Source organism: Anomaloglossus baeobatrachus, chromosome 10, assembly GCF_048569485.1.
Source record: "Anomaloglossus baeobatrachus isolate aAnoBae1 chromosome 10, aAnoBae1.hap1, whole genome shotgun sequence".
Taxonomy (NCBI): Eukaryota; Metazoa; Chordata; class Amphibia; order Anura; family Aromobatidae; genus Anomaloglossus; species Anomaloglossus baeobatrachus.
Window position 1 is genome coordinate 206029005 of NC_134362.1, and position 21105 is coordinate 206050109.

The 21105-nt window shown below is 53.7% G+C and overlaps 1 protein-coding gene across 1 annotated transcript; it reads right to left on the reverse strand.

Annotated features, from left to right (window-relative positions):
- Positions 1–5650: 5650 nt before the first annotated feature.
- Positions 5651–18328, reverse strand: LOC142254851 (lon protease homolog 2, peroxisomal-like). Its single transcript, XM_075326190.1, is given in 6 exon segments — positions 5651–6499; positions 12954–13144; positions 13225–13368; positions 13371–13394; positions 13397–13430; positions 18030–18328. Coding segments are annotated over 6 exon segments (882 nt in total). The 5' UTR covers positions 18297–18328; the 3' UTR covers positions 5651–6277.
- Positions 18329–21105: the final 2777 nt, after the last annotated feature.

Genomic DNA, 21105 nt, shown 5'->3' on the forward strand with positions numbered 1-21105 from the left:
GCCACCACTAGGGGGAGCTCCCGGCATAGTGTGGATAAACACTGCCTGCAGCCACCACTAGGGGGAGCTCCTGGCATAGTGTGGATAAACACTGCCTGCAGCCACCACTAGGGGGAGCTCCCGGCATAGTGTGGATAAAGACTGCCTGCAGCCACCAATAGGGGGAGCTCCCGGCATAGTGTGGATAAACACTGCCTGCAGCCACCACTAGGGGAGCTCCCGGCATAGTGTGGATAAACACTGCCTGCAGCCACCACTAGGGGAGCTCCTGGCATAGTGTGGATAAGCACTGCCTGCAGCCACCACTAGGGGAGCTCCTGGCATAGTGTGGATAAACACTGCCTGCAGCCACCACTAGGGGAGCTCCTGGCATAGTGTGGATAAACACTGCCTGCAGCCACCACTAGGGGAGCTCCTGGCATAGTGTGGATAAACACTGCCTGCAGCCACCACTAGGGGGAGCTCCTGGCATAGTGTGGATAAACACTGCCTGCAGCCACCCCTAGGGGAGCTCCTGGCATAGTGTGGATAAACACTGCCTGCAGCCACCACTAGGGGAGCTCCTGGCATAGTGTGGATAAACACTGCCTGCAGCCACCACTAGGGGGAGCTCCTGGCATAGTGTGGATAAACACTGCCTGCAGCCACCCCTAGGGGAGCTCCTGGCATAGTGTGGATAAACACTGCCTGCAGCCACCACTAGGGGGAGCTCCTGGCATAGTGTGGATAAACACTGCCTGCAGCCACCACTAGGGGAGCTCCTGGCATAGTGTGGATAAACACTGCACAGCTCCTCCTAGTGGTGGCTGCGGGCAGTCACAATGTCATATGTCCATGCAGGGGACATGGCGTTCAGGCCTCAATGTTGATGGATATGAAGTGAATCTGGCGTTCTCCAGTGGATATGGCCTCATCGGTCCGTGTGTTCGGTCCTCTGCTGACTTTGTAGACACACTCAGAAGTATTTGTAATGAAGTTTGCAAAGGTTTATCATCCTTCTTTCCGTCTATTACATTGTCTGAATCGACAAACTCCAGCACCAGGATCTTCTGATTTCGGATGGGGCTTTCCATAAGATTTTAAAGTGTTATAGCAAATGTTGACAATATACACGTTTGACCTCGGCTCCATTCATTGTCTATCCGACTGCTGGAAATAGTGGAGTGCTGCGCTCAGCAGTCCCATAGACAATGAATGGAGCAGAGTCCAAACATGAACCTCTGCTCCATCCAGGATGGGACGGCAGAGCACTGATTTCGGAAATACTAGGGGACCAAGCGATTAGTAACTGTCCAATGGTTGGTTTGTTTTGTTTTTTTGGGGACGACGACATTGATTTAAAAGTATATTTATACCAGTTTCATATGTCTGATTTATTAAGTACAGGAGAAAATGGGTTTTTCAGTACTAGAAAAGACCGGCTTTCTTCCACAGACTCAGCCCGTGCCAAGGGTTGTGATGTTTTATGGAAGAAAGCAGCTGTGGTTTATGGACTATGGACATTTCTTTTGGTGCATGCAACTATTGCATGCACCATCTCTGGACTGTTACTTCATGTTGTCTGGAGCCGGGGCTCGTGCCGGGTGCTCTGGAGCCGGGGCTCGTGCCGGGTGCTCTGGAGCCGGGGCTCGTGCCGGGTGCTCTGGAGCCGGGGCTCGTGCCGGGTGCTCTGGAGCCGGGGCTCGTGCCGGGTGCTCTGGAGCCGGGGCTCGTGCCGGGTGCTCTGGAGCCGGGGCTCGTGCCGGGTGCTCTGGAGCCGGGGCTCGTGCCGGGTGCTCTGGAGCCGGGGCTCGTGCCGGGTGCTCTGGAGCCGGGGCTCGTGCCGGGTGCTCTGGAGCCGGGGCTCGTGCCGGGTGCTCTGGAGCCGGGGCTCGTGCCGGGTGCTCTGGAGCCGGGGCTCGTGCCGGGTGCTCTGGAGCCGGGGCTCGTGCCGGGTGCTCTGGAGCCGGGGCTCGTGCCGGGTGCTCTGGAGCCGGGGCTCGTGCCGGGTGCTCTGGAGCCGGGGCTCGTGCCGGGTGCTCTGGAGCCGGGGCTCGTGCCGGTATTTAGCAAGTAGCTGTGGATGCTAAGGCTATGTGCGCACGTTGCGTACAGTTCACTGCAGAAATGTCCGTAGTGAAGCTGATTCCATGCGCTCTGCCTGCAGCTCCTCCCATAGACAGAGCAGGAGCTGCCGGCGAAGCGCACGGAAGAAGTGACATGTCACTTCTTAGAACGCAGCGCTTCGGCAGTAGCCGAAGCGCTGTGCTCTAAAACGCCACGTGCGCACGGCCCCTGCACAATCTCCATAGACTGTGCAGGGGAGGCAGGACGCATGCAGTTACGCTGCGCTACAAAGCGCAGCGTAACTGCATGTATTTACGCAACGTGCGCACATAGCCTAACATGGGTCTCGCGTCATCTGCTGTACACCAAGCAGGGTCATTGCTGTATTTCTGCCTCTTGCTTTGCTCAGCCCCTCGTTACCGCCTCAATAATATCTATATGTACTAATGGAAAGGCCTGAACCTGCCGTCATGTCCTGCATGTACGATGCTGAGTGACTCCGAGCACTTTCTACCCTTTTATCATTTCAAAGCCTTCCTGGACGTCACTGCTGTTTCATGTATGACAATTAAAGGAAGGGCTTGTCCAAACACGGCTGCTCATAGGCACTGTGCACTCGCTGATTGCAGGTGATGTGAACACTGTGAGAAAGTAGTTACAGAAGGCCGAGCGTGCGGCGCACGAATAGTGTGTGCCCCACCGGTACTGCTGCAGGCCAAGCGTGCGGCGCACGTATAGTGTGTGCCCCACCGGTACTGCTGCAGGCCAAGCGTGCGGCGCACGTATAATGTTTGTCCCACCAGGACTTCTGCAGGCCGAGCGTGTGCCCCATCAGGACCTCTGCAGGCCGAGCGTGCGGTGCACGTATAGTGTTTCCTCCACCAGGACCTCTGCAGGCCGAGCGTGCGGTGCACGTATAGTGTTTCCTCCACCAGGACTTCTGCAGGCCGAGTGAGCGGCGCATGTATAGTATTTGCCCCATCAGGACTTCTGCAGGCTGAGTGTGCGGCGCAGTGTTTCCTCTACCAGGACTTCCGTAGGCCGAGCGTGCGGCGCACATAGTGTTTGCCCCATCAGGACTGCTGAAATAGAAAATATCCAGACACTAGTGGTTTTAAATAGTGATGCGCAAGCCCCACCATTCTCAGGTGCTTGGTCCCCATAAGGAGCAATCGGCCTCTTAGGTAGTCAAGATGAGCCCATTCAAGTATAATAGAAGTCAATGGGGAACTCCAAACATTTTTCTGGAAAGATTCTGAAGTTCCCCATTGACTTCCATTATACTTGAGTATTTGTGTACCAACTGCTCAATAGGTGGACCTGGGCAGGGTGGTGCTCACTCATCAATACTCTTAAGGCCCCGTCACACTAAGCAACATCGCTAGAAACATCGCTGCTAACGAACAACTTTTGTGACGTTGCTAGCGATGTTGCTGTGTGTGACATCCAGCAACAACCTGGCCCCTGCTGTGAGGTCGTTGGTTGTTGCTGAATGTCCTGGGCCATTTTTTAGTTGTTGCTGTCCCGCTGTGAAGCACAGATCGCAGTGTGTGACAGCAACAACTGAATGTGCAGGCAGCAGGAGCCGGCTTCTGCAGAGGCTGGTAACCAATGTAAACATCGGGTAACTAAGAAGCCCTGTCCTTGGTTACCCGATATTTACCTTTGTTACCAGCCTCCGCCGCTCTCACTGTCAGTGCCGGCTCCTGCTCTGTGCACATGTAGCTACAGGACACATCGGGTTAATTAACCCAATGTGCTGTACTAGGAGAGCAGGGAGCCAGCGCTCAGTGTGCGCTGCTCCCTGCACATTTAGCTGCAGTACACATCGGGTAATTAACCCGATGTGTGCTGTAACTAGGAGAGCAAGGAGCCAGCGCTCAGTGTGCGCTGCTCCCTGCTCTGTGCACGTGTAGCTGCGTGCACTGGTAACCAAGGTAAATATCGGGTTGGTTACCTGATATTTACCTTAGTTACCAAGCGCAGCATCTTCCACGCGGCGCTGGGGGCTGGTCACTGGTGAGCTCACCAGCAACTCGTGTAGCCACGCTCCAGCGATCCCTGCCAGGTCAGGTTGCTGGTGGGATCGCTGGAGCGTCGCAGTGTGACATCTCACCAGCAACCTCCTAGCAACTTACCAGCGATCCCTATCGTTGTTGGGATCGCTGGTAAGTTGCTTAGTGTGACTGGACCTTTAGGCTATATGCCCACGGGATAACCTGCGGATATTCTAGATAAATCAATGGGTTTACGCAAGTACAAAAACTCCCCATGTTATCCTATGGGATTTGTGAAGTGCTGTATCAATGTTGCGGTATTTGCAGCTGTGGAAAATGCTGTGAATTTCCCGCAGCAGCACATAACTGCATGTCCATTGTTAATGCGGAATTATCTGCGGAATTCCCGCCCCTCTAATATGGAGATACAGGGCAGCAATTCCGCACTATTTCCGCAGATATACCGCAGCAATGCATAGCTGAGGATTGCGGGGAGTTGCTGCGTGAACTTGCAGAATAGTCAGCAGGTACGATCTCTCATGGGCATATAACATTAAAGCTAAAAATATATATTTTTGCCATTTTTTTTTTTATTTTTGATCAGACCTAAATAAACAAAAAAACCTTGTGCACGAGTTCTTAGAATATTTGGGGGTTAAAGACCACATTTTTAAGTAACAGTTAACGCTATGGATGATTTGCATACATTATAATGCAATAATCTGCATCTCCAGCAGACGACTCTTCTTTATTTCAGCCCCATCCAGAATTAATAGATTAGAGAAGCATGATAACGATTTAATCTCTAGTAATCTGTAAAGCTGGTGTCACACATAACGACGACGACGTCGCTGCTACGTCACCATTTTCTGTGACGTTGCAGCGATGTCCCGTCGCTGTCGCTGTGTGTGACATCCAACAACGACCTGGCCCCTGCTGTGAGGTCGCCGGTCGTTGCTGAATGTCCAGCTTCATTTTTTGGTCGTCACTCTCCCGCTGTGACACACACATCGCTGTGTGTGACAGCGAGAGAGCGACGAAATGAAGCGATCAGGAGCCGGCACTGGCAGCTGCGGTAAGCTGTAACCAGCGTAAACATCGGGTAACCAAGGGAAGACCTTTCCCTGGTTACCCAATATTTACCTTCGTTACCAGCCTCCGCTCTTGCTCAGTGCCGGCTCCTGCTCTGTGACATGTGGCTGCAGTATGCATCGGGTAATTAACCCGATGTATACTGTAGCAAGGAGAGCAAGGAGCCAGCGCTAAGCAGTGTGCGCGGCTCCCTGCTCTCTGCACTGTGACATGTAGCTGCAGCACACATCGGGTTAATTAACCTGATGTGTACTGTACCTAGGAGAGCAAGGAGCCAGCGCTAAGCGCGGCTCCCTGCTCTCTGCACATGTAGCACAGCGACGTTATGATCGCCGCTTCTGCTGTGTTTGACAGCTAAGCAGCGATCATAACAGCGACTTACAAGGTCGCTGTTACGTCACCGAAAATGGTGACGTAACAGCGACGTCGCTGTCGCTTAGTGTGACACCAGCTTAAGGTGCTGGCCCACCCCCACCCGATCTGATCATTAAAGAGTTAATTAAATGCTTCGGCAGTAAATAAGTGTGGATTGTAATCTTTCTTTTTGCATATTTCCATCACAAAGGTGCAATGTTGGACGGCAGGGATTAAACATCCAGCAAACTCCTTGGAATATACTGATGTGGTGCTCCGGATAGACTATTATCAGATTAGTAGGGATCACTCCTGCAGCCCCAGTAAGCAAACCATAGATGGCACCGCTGCATCCACATTGTGGGGTGTCAGCTCCCATTCACTTCAATAAGAGTAGAGATACAGTGCTCTTGCTTTATAGACTGATAATAGTGGGGATACCATACTTTACCCCCACCCCTCATGATCTGACATTACCCATCATCAATATTATGGAAGGTGGAAAACTTGACTCCAGCAGGTACTAACTAAATTGCTAAACCTATGCCAAGGATCCAGCTGAAATGGATTTTGGGGACCAGCAGAATGTTCATGATTCTTCTAACCCAATCAAATTTGGGGGGTGTATTCTCAGCCTTACCGATTGGCTGTGAGAGCAGCTTAGAGGCGGGCATTTACTATTTCCCCACTGTCCTTTCCAGCTGGACACCAGGCACAGAACCAAACACCCCAGACTAAGGGACAGGCGCGCTCTCGCTGTCTTTTCTGTACATGTAGTGTAAAGTCCTTCACAGTTTGCTGTTGAGGAGCTCTTGTCCCCTCTTGAGGAGAAATCCCCCATCAAATGCGGCGTTCAGAACATCCTCCAGTGTTCCCGCCAGGATAAAAGTCAGATCCCGTCTCACATTTGCAGGGATCTCCTCCAGATCCTTTTCGTTCCTAAAAGGAATGATCACGCGTTTCAGCTTGGCCCTGTGCGCTGCCAGCACCTTGTCCTTGATGCCTCCGACCTGCATAAAAATAGAGAACAATTGAAACGACGCAGCTATATGGGGCAAAGAAGGGAATTTTGTTACTTACCGTAAATTCCTTTTCTTCTAGCTCCTATTGGGAGACCCAGACGATTGGGTGTATAGCACTGCCTCCGGAGGCCACACAAAGCATTACACTAAAAAGTGTAAGGCCCCTCCCCTTCTGGCTATACACCCCCAGTGGGATCACTGGCTCACCAGTTTTAGTGCAAAAGCAAGAAGGAGGAAAGCCAATAACTGGTTTAAACAAATTCACTCCGAAGTAACGTCTGAGAACTGAAAACCGTTCAACATGAACAACATGTGTACCCGAAAAACAACCAAAAATCCCGAAGGACAACAGGGCGGGTGCTGGGTCTCCCAATAAGAGCTAGAAGAAAAGGAATTTACGGTAAGTAACAAAATTCCCTTCTTCTTCGGCGCTCCATTGGGAGACCCAGACGATTGGGACGTCCAAAAGCTGTCCCTGGGTGGGTAAAGAAATACCTCATGTTAGAGCTGCAAAGACAGCCCTCCCCTACGGGGAGGCAACTGCCGCCTGCAGGACTCTTCTACCTAGGCTGGCGTCCGCCGAAGCATAGGTATGCACCTGATAATGTTTGGTGAAAGTGTGCAGACTCGACCAGGTAGCTGCCTGGCACACCTGTTGAGCCGTAGCCTGGTGTCGTAATGCCCAGGATGCACCCACGGCTCTGGTAGAATGGGCCTTCAGCCCTGATGGAAACGGAAGCCCAGCAGAACGGTAGGCTTCAAGAATTGGTTCTTTGATCCATCGAGCCAGGGTGGCTTTGGAAGCCTGCGACCCTTTGCGCTTACCAGCGACAAGGACAAAGAGTGCATCCGAGCGGCGCAGGGGCGCCGTGCGGGAAATGTAGATTCTGAGTGCTCTCACCAGATCTAACAAATGTAAATCCTTCTCATAGCGATGAACTGCATGAGGACAAAAAGAAGGCAAGGAGATATCCTGATTAAGATGAAAAGAGGATACCACCTTCGGGAGAAACTCCTGAATGGGGCGCAGCACAACCTTGTCCTGGTGGAACACCAGGAAGGGAGCCTTGGATGACAGCGCTGCTAGCTCGGACACTCTCCGAAGAGACGTGACCGCTACCAGAAAGGCCACTTTCTGTGATAGTCTAGAAAGTGAAACCTCCCTCAGAGGCTCGAAGGGCGGCTTCTGGAGGGCAACCAGTACCCTGTTCAGATCCCATGGATCTAACGGCCGCTTGTACGGGGGTACGATATGACAAACCCCCTGCAGGAACGTGCGTACTTTAGAAAGTCGTGCTAGACGCTTCTGAAAAAAGACGGATAGCGCCGAGACTTGCCCTTTAAGGGAGCCGAGCGACAAACCTTTTTCTAACCCAGATTGCAGGAAAGAAAGAAATGTAGGCAATGCAAATGGCCAGGGAGACACTCCCTGAGCAGAGCACCAGGATAAGAATATCCTCCACGTTCTGTGGTAGATCTTAGCGGACGTGGGCTTCCTAGCCTGTCTCATGGTGGCAACGACCCCTTGGGATAATCCTGAAGACGCTAGGATCCAGGACTCAATGGCCACACAGTCAGGTTCAGGGCCGCAGAATTCCGATGGAAAAACGGCCCTTGGGACAGCAAGTCTGGTCGGTCTGGTAGTGCCCACGGTTGGCCGACCGTGAGATGCCACAGATCCGGATACCACGCCCTCCTTGGCCAGTCTGGGGCGACGAGTATGACGCGGCTGCAGTCGGATCTGATCTTGCGTAGCACCCTGGGCAAGAGTGCCAGAGGTGGAAACACATAAGGGAGCCGGAACTGCGACCAATCTTGCACTAAGGCGTCTGCCGCCAGAGCTCTGTGATCGCGAGACCGTGCCATGAAGGTTGGGACCTTGTTGTTGTGCCGGGACGCCATTAAGTCGACGTCCGGCCTTCCCCAGCGGCGACAGATTTCCTGAAACACGTCCGGGTGAAGGGACCATTCCCCTGCGTCCATGCCCTGGCGACTGAGGAAGTCTGCTTCCCAGTTTTCTACGCCGGGGATGTGAACTGCGGATATGGTGGAGGCCGTGGCTTCCACCCACATCAGAATCCGCCGGACTTCCTGGAAGGCTTGCCGACTGCGTGTCCCCCCTTGGTGGTTGATGTATGCCACCGCTGTGGCGTTGTCCGACTGAATTCGGATCTGCCTTCCTTCCAGCCACTGCTGGAAGGCTAGTAGGGCAAGATACACTGCTCTGATTTCCAGAACATTGATCTGAAGGGAGGACTCCGGCTGGGTCCACGTACCCTGAGCCCTGTGGTGGAGAAAAACTGCTCCCCATCCTGACAGACTCGCGTCTGTCGTGACCACCGCCCAGGACGGTGGTAGGAAGGATCTTCCCTGTGATAATGAGGTGGGAAGAAGCCACCATTGCAGAGAGTCCTTGGCCGTCTGGGAAAGGGAGACTTTCCTGTCCAGGGATGTTGACTTCCCGTCCCATTGGCGGAGAATGTCCCATTGAAGTGGGCGCAGATGAAACTGCGCAAACGGAACCGCCTCCATTGCTGCCACCATCTTCCCGAGGAAGTGCATGAGGCGTCTTAAGGAGTGCGACTGACTTTGAAGGAGAGCCTGCACCCCAGTCTGTAGTGACCGCTGCTTGTCCAGCGGAAGCTTCACTATCGCTGAGAGAGTATGAAACTCCATGCCAAGATACGTCAGTGATTGGGTCGGTAACAGATTTGACTTTGAGAAGTTGATGATCCACCCGAACGTCTGGAGAGTCTCCAGTGCAACATTCAGGCTGAGTTGGCATGCCTCCTGAGAGGGTGCCTTGACAAGTAGATCGTCCAAGTAAGGGATCACAGAGTGTCCCTGAGAGTGCAAGACTGCTACCACTGCCGCCATGACCTTGGTGAACACCCGTGGGGCTGTCGCCAGACCAAATGGCAGAGCTACGAACTGAAGATGGTCGTCTCCTATCACAAAGCGTAGAAAGCGTTGGTGCTCTGTAGCAATCGGCACGTGGAGATAAGCATCTTTGATGTCTATTGATGCTAGGAAATCTCCTGGAGACATTGAGGCAATGACTGAGCGGAGGGATTCCATCCGGAACCGCCTGGCGTTCACATGCTTGTTGAGCAGTTTTAGGTCCAGAACAGGACGGAATGAGCCGTCCTTTTTTGGCACCACAAAGAGATTGGAGTAAAAACCTTGTCCTTGTTCCCGAAGAGGAACAGGGACCACCACTCCTTCTGCTCTTAGAGAATGCACCGCCTGCAGCAGGGCATCTGCTCGGTCGGGATGTGGGGAAGTTCTGAAGAACCGAGGCGGAGGACGAGAACTGAACTCTATCCTGTACCCGTGAGACAAAATGTCTGTTACCCACCGGTCTTTGACCTGTGGAAGCCAAATGTCGCAAAAGCGGGAGAGCCTGCCACCGACCGAGGATGCGGAGGGAGGCGGCCGAAAGTCATGAGGCAGCCGCCTTGGAAGCGGTACCTCCGGTTGCTTTCTTGGGGCGTGAGTGAGTCCGCCAGGAATCAGAGCTCCTTTGCTCTTTCTGAGTCCCTTTGGACGAGGAGAATTGGGGCTTGCCCGAGCCTCGAAAGGACCGAAACTTTGACTGCCACTTCCTCTGTTGAGGTTTGCTTGATCTGGGCTGGGGTAAGGAAGAGTCCTTACCCTTGGACTGTTTAATGATTTCAGCCAATTGCTCACCAAACAGTCTGTCTCCAGATAATGGCAAGCTGGTTAAACATTTTTTAGAAGCAGAATCTGCTTTCCATTCTTTTAACCACAAGGCTCTGCGCAAAACCACAGAGTTGGCGGATGCCATTGAGGTACGGCTCGTAGAGTCTAGTACCGCATTGATAGCGTAGGTCGCAAACGCAGTCATTTGCGTAGTTAAGGACGCCACTTGCGGCACTGCTGGACTTAAGAAAGAGTCCACCTGTGCCAGACCAGCTGAAATAGCTTGGAGTGCACACACGGCCGCGAATGCTGGAGCAAACGACGCGCCGATAGCTTCATAGACAGATTTCAACCAAAGGTCCATCTGTCTGTCAGTGGCATCTTTAAGTGAAGCCCCATCCTCCACTGCAACTATGGATCTAGCTGCAAGCCTGGATATTGGAGGGTCCACTTTTGGACACTGGGTCCAGCGTTTGACCACGTCAGGGGGAAAGGGGTAACGTGTATCCTTAAGGCGTTTGGAAAAACGCTTGTCCGGATAAGCATGGTGTTTCTGGATTGATTCCCTGAAGTCAGAGTGGTCCAGAAAAGTACTCAATTTACGCTTGGGATACAGGAAATGGAATTTCTCCTGCTGTGCAGCTGCCTCCTCTGCTGAAGGGGCTGGTGGAGAAATATCCAACAGCCTATTGATGGCCGCTATAAGGTCATTTACCATGGCGTCACCATCTGGCGTATCCAAATTGAGTGCGGTGTCAGGACCAGACTCCTGATCACCCACCTCTGTCTCATCATATAGAGACCCTTCTCGCTGAGACCCTAACCCGCGTGACGACGTGGAGGGTCTCTCCCAGCGAGCTCGCTTAGGCGGCCTGGGACTGTCATCAGAGTCAGAGCCCTCAGCCTGTGATGCCTGGGACCCCTTGAAGTACGGATTAGTTCCAACTGAGGGGGACCGGGGAACATAGACACAGCAGTGTCCATGGTCTGAGCAACTGGCCTGGACTGCAAGGTCTCCAGGATTTTTGTCATAGTCACAGACATTTTATCAGCAAAGACTGCAAATTCTGTCCCCGTCACCGGGGCAGGGTTCACAGGCGTCTCTGCCTGGGCTACCACCACCATAGGCTCTGGCTGACGAAGTGGCACAGGGACTGAACATTGCACACAATGAGAGTCGTTGGAGCCTGCTGGTAGATCAGCCCCACATGCAGCACAAGCAGTGTATACAGCCCGTGCCTTGGCACCCTTGCGTTTTGTGGATGACATGTTGCTGTCTCCTCAGAGCAATATAGGGGTATACAGCCAAGAAGCGACCTTACAGTGCAGTATATATATATATATATCTGGTACAGGAAAACGTACACCATACAACACTGTGGCACTAGTGGGGCCAGCACTAATGTGCTGCTTACCGCCCGCTAAACGCGGGTGTGTGGTCGCCAGAAATCCCTAGTCTGGGTCTCCCAGAGCCTGTGTCCGTCCTCCAGCCAGACTGCATGCAGGAATGGCTGCCGGCGTCCTGTGGAGGGGGGGGGGGCGGGCCCTGGGCGTGCTCAGACCAAAAGCGGGAAACTGCGTCCCACTGTGCCTAGTGAGAGGGGCTGGAGCATGTAAATAAGGCTCCAGCCCTCGGCGCTGACGATTGCACAGCGTCTGTCCCATTCCCTGATTGACAGGGAGGGGGCGGGAACGAAGCGGAGCTAGGCCGCAAAAGCCGGGGACTAAATTTATAAGCGCCGCCGCCGTAAAAGCGCGGTCGGCGCTAAGTCCCCGGCGCACTACAAGTCCCAGCCGCGCCGCCGCTCCGAGAGTGGCCGGCGCGGTAGTTCCCAGCACATGAAGTCACACAGCTAAGCTGCTGTGACTCAAACCCCAGCGTGCAGCGCTACTGTCCCCGGCGCACTAACACACCCAGCAAGTCTGGCGTGTGCGTGCCTGTCTGTACGGGGACACAGAGTACCTGAAAGTTGCAGGGCCTTGTCCCTGAACGGTACCCAGCTCCGTATCCAGCAGGTTCCATGGGTCTGTGGATGGAGCCCGGCCTCAGGGCTGTGGGCCGGTAAGATCCCACTTCCTCAGAGCCCCTCAGGGGGATGGGGAAGGAAAACAGCATGTGGGCTCCAGCCTCTGTACCCGCAATGGGTACCTCAACCTTACAAACCACAAGTGGGGAAAGAAGGGAGCATGCTGGGGGCCCCATATGGGCCCTCTTTTCTTCCATCCGACATAGTCAGCAGCTACTGCTGACTAAACAGTGGAGCTATGCGTGGATGTCTGACCTCCTTCGCACAAAGCAGAAAACTGGTGAGCCAGTGATCCCACTGGGGGTGTATAGCCAGAAGGGGAGGGGCCTTACACTTTTTAGTGTAATTGCTTTGTGTGGCCTCCGGAGGCAGTGCTATACACCCAATCGTCTGGGTCTCCCAATGGAGCGCCGAAGAAAAGTGAAACGACGCAGCTATATGGGGCAAAAAGTGAAACGACGCGGCTATATTGGGCAAAAAGTGAAACGACGTGGCTATATTGGGCAAAAAGTGAAATGAAACGACGCGGCTATATTGGGCAAAAAGTGAAATGAAACGACACGGCTATATTGGGCAAAAAGTGAAATGCAACGACGCGGCTTATATTTGGCAAAAAGTGAAATGAAACGACGCGGCTATATTGGGCAAAAAGTGAAACGACGCGGCTATATTGGGCAAAAAAAATGAAACGACATGGCTGTATTGGGCATCTTGAGAGTTATAATCCTATTTTGTATTTTTCGGCCACTTACAGGGAGCACCAGGCCTCGCAGGGTGATCTCTCCGGTCATGGCGACATCGGAGCACACCAGCCGGCCGCTGAAGAGTGAAGCGAGGCAGGCCACGATAGCGACTCCGGCGGATGGTCCATCCTTGGTGACGGCGCCGGCAGGGAAGTGCAGATGAATGTCGGTGCTGTCAAGTAGATCGAAGCTGCCCGATGCTGGAGGACAAAAGAGCAACATACTAACGTGCACACAGTATGGCGGTAGCATTTATAAATTGTCAGCTGTCGCCCTTTACCGTTGGACAGCTGATATTTCTTTGCGTTGCTGCGCAGCCAGCTGATCGCCAAGTGTGCTGATTCTTTCATGACATCGCCCAGCTGACCGGTCAGCGTTAACTGCCCTTCTCCATCCATACGACTGGCCTCGACGAACATAATCTCCCTCCCAGCGGGGTCCAGGCCAGTCGATGGCTACGCCCGGCTGATTGAGTCTCTCGAATACCTAAAAGAAAAGAACGTCGTCAATATAGCGGCACCTCCAAATACGCCGAACGGTTACTGGCCGATTGGGATGAAGCGGTGCGGCTCGCCGACATGTGCCACCGGCTGGTAATTGTCCTTGTACAAAAAAAGCTTTTTTTTTTCCTTCATACAAATGTTCCCAGTCCCCAAAAATAGCTGCACTTTGTCTGCAGCGAACGGGGAAGATCTGCCAACGCCGGCGAGATCAAACCGTTCCCCAAAGCACATCGTGTGCTGCAGATTCTGCCTCCACTGTCACCAGGCACAAGAAGAAATCCACAGTAATGGACAAGACCCCCCGTATGGAACTACAAGTCCCAGCCACTGCTTCAGATTCTGTCACCCAACCTCGAGCTGCTGATTTTCGAGGGGACACACATAAAAACAGTTTTCGGGACATTTATGGCACAATTCTATAATTCTTGAAACAGTTGCACCATTTTTTTTTTCTTTTTCCGATTTCTCCCTTTTCTGATGCATTTTGCACCCACAATTGTCCCATAAATGAAGATCATATATGGTCACAGATCTGGGCTGTAAGCTGATTTCACGGCCCGATATGTAGAACCGCCGCGTCTATTCATCTCCGCTGTAATTGAGCCCCTTGTTCTGCTAGAGCCCCTGTAAACGTCAGTGTGCCCTGACTACAGGGGGAGGGGGGGCGTCTGATGCCAATAATCCACTTAATGGTTCAGTTGCATCATTGTGGCAGCTGAATCCCCTTGTTGTTACAGGATTTCATCCAGGTACAGATGTGACAGCCTCAGATCTCCAGTTCCCCGAAGCGTCGGCGCAGCAGCCACCACCACCGCCTGAGTCACCTCGTCTGACGCTGCGAGAGCGTCTGTGCCTGGTCCAAGCCCCTGCGAGAGCCGAGCTGTAAGCTACATCATCCATAGAGAGACAGAGCCATAGATGAAGAGAGACACCGGGATAGCAGGGAGATGCAAACTAGATAGGGACGAGCAATAGAGATAATAAGCAAGAGACAGAGCGATATATAGAGACACCCCGGGATAGCAGGGGAGATACAAACTAGACAGGGACGAGCAATAGAGATACTGAGCAAGAGACAGAGCGATATAGAGAGACACCGGGATAGCAGGGGAGATACTAAGCAAGAGACAGAGCGATATAGAGAGACACAAACTAGACAGGGACGAGCAATAGAGATACTAAGCAAGAGAGAGCGATATAGAGACACCCCGGGATAGCAGGGAGATACAAACTAGACAAGGACGAGCAATAGAGATACTAAGCAAGAGAGAGCGATATAGAGACACCCCGGGATAGCAGGGGAGACACAAACTAGACAGGGATGAGCAATAGAGATACTAAGCAAGAGAGAGAGCGATATAGAGAGACACCAGGATAGCGGGGGAGATACAAACTAGACAGGGATGAGCAATAGAGATACTAAGCAAGAGAGAGTGAAAGCTAGAGAGAGACACTGCGATAGCAGGGGAGAAAGAAACTAGAGAGGGACAAGTGGTAGCGATACTAAGCGAGAGACAGAGCAATAGCTAGAGAGAGACACTGCAATAGCAGGGGAGATACAAACTAGAGAGGGATAAGCAATAGACAAAGCGATAGCTAGAGAGAGACACAGCAACAGCAGGGGAGATTGCTCGTCCCTCTCGTTTCAATAGAGATAGTAAGCAAGAGACAGCGAAAGCTGGAGCGAGAGACACTGCGATAGAAGGGGAGATTAGTATCGCTATCGCTCATCCCTGTCTAGTTTCTATCTCCCCTGCTATCACAGTGTCTCTCTTTAGCTATCGCTCTGTCTCTCACTTATGAGCAATATAGATACTAAGCGAGAGACAGAGCAAGAGCTAGAGAGAGACACTGCGATAGCAGGGGAGATAGAAACTAGAGAGGGATGAGCAATAGCAGCAGAGATAGAAACTAGACCGGGATGAGCAATAAAAGATATTAAGCAAGAGACAGAGCGATAGAGAGACACTGCAATAGTAGGGGAGATAAAAACTAGACAGGGATGAGCAATAGAGATACTATCTCCCTGCTATAGCAGTGTCTCTCTCTAGTTATCGCTCTGTCTCTTGCTTAATATCTCTATTGCTCATCCCTGTCTAGTTTCTAAGTGAGAGACAGAGTGATATCTAGCGAGAAACACTGCAATAGAAACTAGACAGGGATGAGTGGTAGTGTAATAGAGAGACTGCAACAGCAGGGAGATAGAAACTAGACAGGGATGAGCGACAGCAGCACAGCGCAATAAAGATACTAAGCGAGAAACAGAGACCGCAGGGGAAAAAGTAGACAGGACGAGTAATAAAGGCACAGAGCAATACAGATACTAAGTGAGAGACAGAGCGATAGATGGAGAGATACTGCCAGAGCAGGGGAGATACAAACTAGACAAGGATGAGCATTAAAGGAACAGAGCAATATAGATATTAAGCAAGAGCCAGAGTGATAGAGATTGGGAGAGTGATGGAGAAAGGAAAAGAGTGAGTCGAGAGAGATAGCAGCAGATGGAGACAGTATAAAAAAGAGTGAGCAATATAGAGAGCACTTGAGAGATCGGAGAGAGCCAGAGACCGCGCCAATGTTGGATACAGACAGTGACAGATATACAGAGAGTAATAGAGATATAGGAGACATTGAGGACACCGAAAAAAGTGCAAGAGGAAAAAAATGAGAGTAATAGTGACAGCATCTGATGGAAAGTGCAAATGAGAGACAGAGGGCAACAGAAAAGGAATGTGAGAGCAAGCGCCAAGAGGAAGAGACAGATAAGGAGCAAGTGGCAGATGAAAAGAGAGTGATCAACAGATGGAGACAGATAAAAAGCAAGTGGCAGATGGATAGAGCAAGTGGCAGATGGATAGAGAGCGAGCAACAGATGGAAAGAGAAAGCAAGTGAGAGATGGATAAAGAGCGAGCGGCAGAGGGAAAGAGAAAGCAAGTGAGAGATGGAAAGAGAAAGCAAGTGAGAGATGGAAAGAGAAAGCAAGTGAGAGATGGAAAGAGAAAGCAAGTGAGAGATGGAAAGAGAAAGCAAGTGAGAGATGGAAAGAGAAAGCAAGTGGCAGATGGAAAGAGAAAGCAAGTGAGAGATGGAAAGAGAAAGCAAGTGAGAGATGGAAAGAGAAAGCAAGTGGCAGATGGAAAGAGAAAGCAAGTGAGAGATGGAAAGAGAAAGCAAGTGGCAGATGGAAAGAGAAAGCAAGTGGCAGATGGAAAGAGAAAGCAAGTGAGAGATGGAAAGAGAAAGCAAGTGGCAGATGGAAAGAGAAAGCAAGTGGCAGATGGAAAGAGAAAGCAAGTGGCAGATGGAAAGAGAAAGCAAGTGGCAGATGGAAAGAGAAAGCAAGTGGCAGATGGAAAGAGAAAGCAAGTGGCAGATGGAAAGAGAAAGCAAGTGAGAGATGGAAAGAGAAAGCAAGTGGCAGATGGAAAGAGAAAGCAAGTGAGAGATGGAAAGAGAAAGCAAGTGGCAGATGGAAAGAGAAAGCAAGTGGCAGATGGAAAGAGAAAGCAAGTGAGAGATGGAAAGAGAAAGCAAGTGGCAGATGGAAAGAGAAAGCAAGTGGCAGATGGAAAGAGAAAGCAAGTGGCAGATGGAAAGAGAAAGCAAGTGGCAGATGGAAAGAGAAAGCAAGTGGCAGATGGAAAGAGAAAGCAAGTGGCAGATGGAAAGAGAAAGCAAGTGGCAGATGGAAAGAGAAAGCAAGTGGCAGATGGAAAGAGAAAGCAAGTGAGAGATGGAAAGAGAAAGCAAGTGGCAGATGGAAAGAGAAAGCAAGTGGCAGATGGAAAGAGAAAGCAAGTGGCAGATGGAAAGAGAAAGCAAGTGGCAGATGGAAAGAGAAAGCAAGTGGCAGATGGAAAGAGAAAGCAAGTGGCAGATGGAAAGAGTGATCCACAGATTGAGACAGATAAAAAGCAAGTGACAGGACGGATAGAGCAAGTGGCAGATGGATACAGAGCGAGTGACAGATGGACAGAGAGTGAGTGACAGATGGAAAAAGAGAAAGCAAGTGGCAGATGGAAAGAGAAAGCAAGTGACAGATAGAGAGGGAGTGACAGATGATAGAGAGTGAGTGACAGATGATAGAGAGTGAGTGACAGATGATAGAGAGTGAGTGACAGATGATAGAGAGTGAGTGACAGATGATAGAGAGTGAGTGACAGATGATAGAGAGTAAGTGACAGTTGGAAACAGAGTAAGTGACAGACTGATATAGACACAGATTTAGACACTTGTAGAGCCACAGACTCCTGACAGATCGGCCATGTTTCCCGGACGGTGGATTTAATCACATCCCATGTTTCTATGGTAGAAGAAATCTACAAAGCAGAAACGTCCCCCCCTTCATGGCTCACGCCCCTCCCCGCGTCACCCTGTATTACCAACCTTCACACAGTCTGCCATCATGGCCAACACGCTATATTGTATTAGGCATGTAGCAGAGCTGAGTTTATCAGTTGGCTCCACTCACGATCCTGTTCTCGTTTATTGATTTACATAGGACTGCAGGTAAACAGCTATAAGGAGTAAAGTAACAAATCCGGCTCTGCTGCATCTGCGCGTGCTGAGAGCGGCCCCTACCTCCGTCTCATACATGGGCGCCCCGAGGATGTCCTTCAGTGCGTGGTGATCGATCAGTATTGGCATCTCGGGGGGCAGGGACAGGTCGGCGGGGGCGCTGATGTCCCGGGGTTTGGGGTCCTCGGAGGCGCTGATGTCCCGGGGTTTGGGGTCCTCGGAGGCGCTGATGTCCCGGGGTTTGGGGTCCTCGGAGGCGCTGATGTCCCGGGGTTTGGGGTCCTCGGAGGCGCTGATGTCCCGGGGTTTGGGGTCCTCGGAGGCGTTCATCTTGCGATCTACCAAACAAACAATCACAAGGGAATTCAGGAAGAGAAGATTCAATGAGGACACAATGAATTGCGGGGGGCAGTCACCGGCCCGCAACGAGGGAACGACCACAGGGGGCTCCAGATACATGACTTTACTGCTCTACAATGTTTCCATTCACTGACAGCAAGTGGAGGTATTGAAAGTGTTAAGGAAATCCTGAAGAGCCAATACTGTTTACAGCTGAGGGTTTGGCACAGTTGTATCTAGATGATCTTCTATGGGGGAAATCCCTCCTGTCCTCAGAGTTTGTCACTTTCACCACCCCCCCCTCCCCCCCCCCCCCCCCCCCCCCCCCCCCCCCCCCCCCCGCCGCATGTAATTCGATCCCTCTGGGCTTCCCTATCCGCCTGACCTCTGCGGTGTAGGATACGTCCAGCAGATAGGGGGCCGCAGCTGTGCGTGTCCCCTGCAGGGGGCAACACTGTGCAGTATGACCTGGCGGCTGCCCCTGACAATACGGCGTCCCCTCCAGCTGTTCCCTGCACCCGTCAGCACATTTGTCCACATTCAGCTCCTAAAGGCCAGGTGTGAGATCTGCTGAGGAGGCACCGGCTGCTCCCCAGACCCTGCTCCTGACCAGACGCCCTGTGTCCGGGGCCGAGACAAACCAGGGAACACAACTGTGCAACAACTGAAAAGTGCAACATAGGACCGGAAGCAGAACACAGGGCGAGAATCAAGGGGGCACCGGATCACGACGTGAGACACGGGAAGTCAGGTCAGAGGCGCAGGGGGTAGGCGGCGGCCACGTCAGAGGCGCAGGGGGTAGGCGGCGGCCACGTCAGAGGCGCAGGGGGTAGGCACCGGCCAGGTCAGAGGCGCAGGGGGTAGGCACCGGCCAGGTCAGAGGCGCAGGGGGTAGGCGGCGGCCAGGTCAGAGGCGCAGGGGGTAGGCACCGGCCAGGTCAGAGGCGCAGGGGGTAGGCACCGGCCAGGTCAGAGGCGCAGGGGGTAGGCACCGGCCAGGTCAGAGGCGCAGGGGGTAGGCACCGGCCAGGTCAGAGGCGCAGGGGGTAGGCACCGGCCAGGTCAGAGGCGCAGGGGGTAGGCACCGGCCAGGTCAGAGGCGCAGGGGGTAGGCACCGGCCAGGTCAGAGGCGCAGGGGGTAGGCACCGGCCAGGTCAGAGGCGCAGGGGGTAGGCACCGGCCAGGTCAGAGGCACAAGGGGTAGGCACCGGCCAGGTCAGAGGCACAAGGGGTAGGCACCGGCCAGGTCAGAGGCGCAAGGGGTAGGCACCGGCCAGGTCAGGCGCAGAGGGGCAGGCACCGGCCAGGTCTGAGGCGCAAGGGGTAGGCACCGGCCAGGTCAGGCGCAGAGGGGCGGGTACCGGCCAGGTCAGAGTCGCAGGGGGGCGGCCAGGTCAGGGGGGCAGGGGCGGGGACCAGCCAGGTCAAAGGCACAGAGGGGCGGGCACCGGCCAGGTCAGAGGCGCAGGGGGTAGGCACCGGCCAGGTCAGAGGCGCAGGGGGCGGGCACCGGCCAGGTCAGAGGAGCAGGGGGTAGGCACCGGCCAGGTCAGAGGCGCAAGGGGTAGGCACCGGCCAGGTCAGGCGCAGAGGGGCGGGTACCGGCCAGGTCAGAGTCGCAGGGGGGCGGCCAGGTCAGGGGGGCAGGGGCGGGGACCAGCCAGGTCGGCACCGGCCAGGTCAGAGGCGCAGGGGGTAGGCACCGGCCAGGTCAGAAGCGCAGGGGGTAGGCACCGGCCAGGTCAGAGGCGCAGGGGGTAGGCACCGGCCAGGTCAGAGGAGCAGGGGGTAGGCACCGGCCAGGTCAGAGGCGCAGGGGGTAGGCACCGGCCAGGTCAGAGGAGCAGGGGGTAGGCACCGGCCAGGTCAGAGGCGCAGGGGGTAGGCACCGGCCAGGTCAGAGGCGCAGGGGGTAGGCACAGGCCAGGTCAGAGGAGCAGGGGGTAGGCACCGGCCAGGTCAGAGGCGCAGGGGGTAGGCACCGGCCAGGTCAGAGGCGCAGGGGGTAGGCAACGGCCAGGTCAGAGGCGCAGGGGGTAGGCAACGGCCAGGTCAGGCGCAGAGGGGCGGGTACCGGCCAGGTCAGAGGCGCAGGGGGGCGGCCAGGTCAGAGTCGCAGGGGGGCGGCCAGGTCAGGGGGGCAGGGGCGGGGACCGGCCAAGTCAGAGGCACAGAGGGGCGGGCAAGTTAGAGGAATGGAGGCGGAGGCTGGTCAGGGCAGCCAGGCCAAGAATGGTGGTCGGAAGGGTGGGGTGGTCATGTCAGACACAAGCAGAGCCGGCTGACACTTCAGGGGCGGATGGCAACACTTTGGAAGCGGAGGGAGCGGGGGGGGGTTATGCGGGTTTTTCAGTAGGACGCCGGCACTTGGATACCGGAGCGAAAGACAGAACAGACTGAATCACTGCCCATTACAATGTGTCTGCAGCTGATCAGCTCCAGGGGGATCACAGATTTTTGATTAATCGGACGGCACAGGGAGAAAACCTCGAGACGATCAAATGCCACAAACACAATTCCGCTGCTGCAGTTTGTTGCATTGGGATCATGCTCGCTGCCAGCCACTACCTCTGCTCGCTGCCAGCCACTACCTCTGCTCGCTGCCAGCCACTACCTCTGCTCGCTGCCAGCCACTACCTCTGCTCGCTGCCAGCCACTACCTCTGCTCGCTGCCAGCCACTACCTCTGCTCGCTGCAGCCACTACCTCTGCTCGCTGCCAGCCACTACCTCTGCTCGCTGCCAGCCACTACCTCTGCTCGCTGCCAGCCACTATGAACATTCTTAATTACATCCAGACA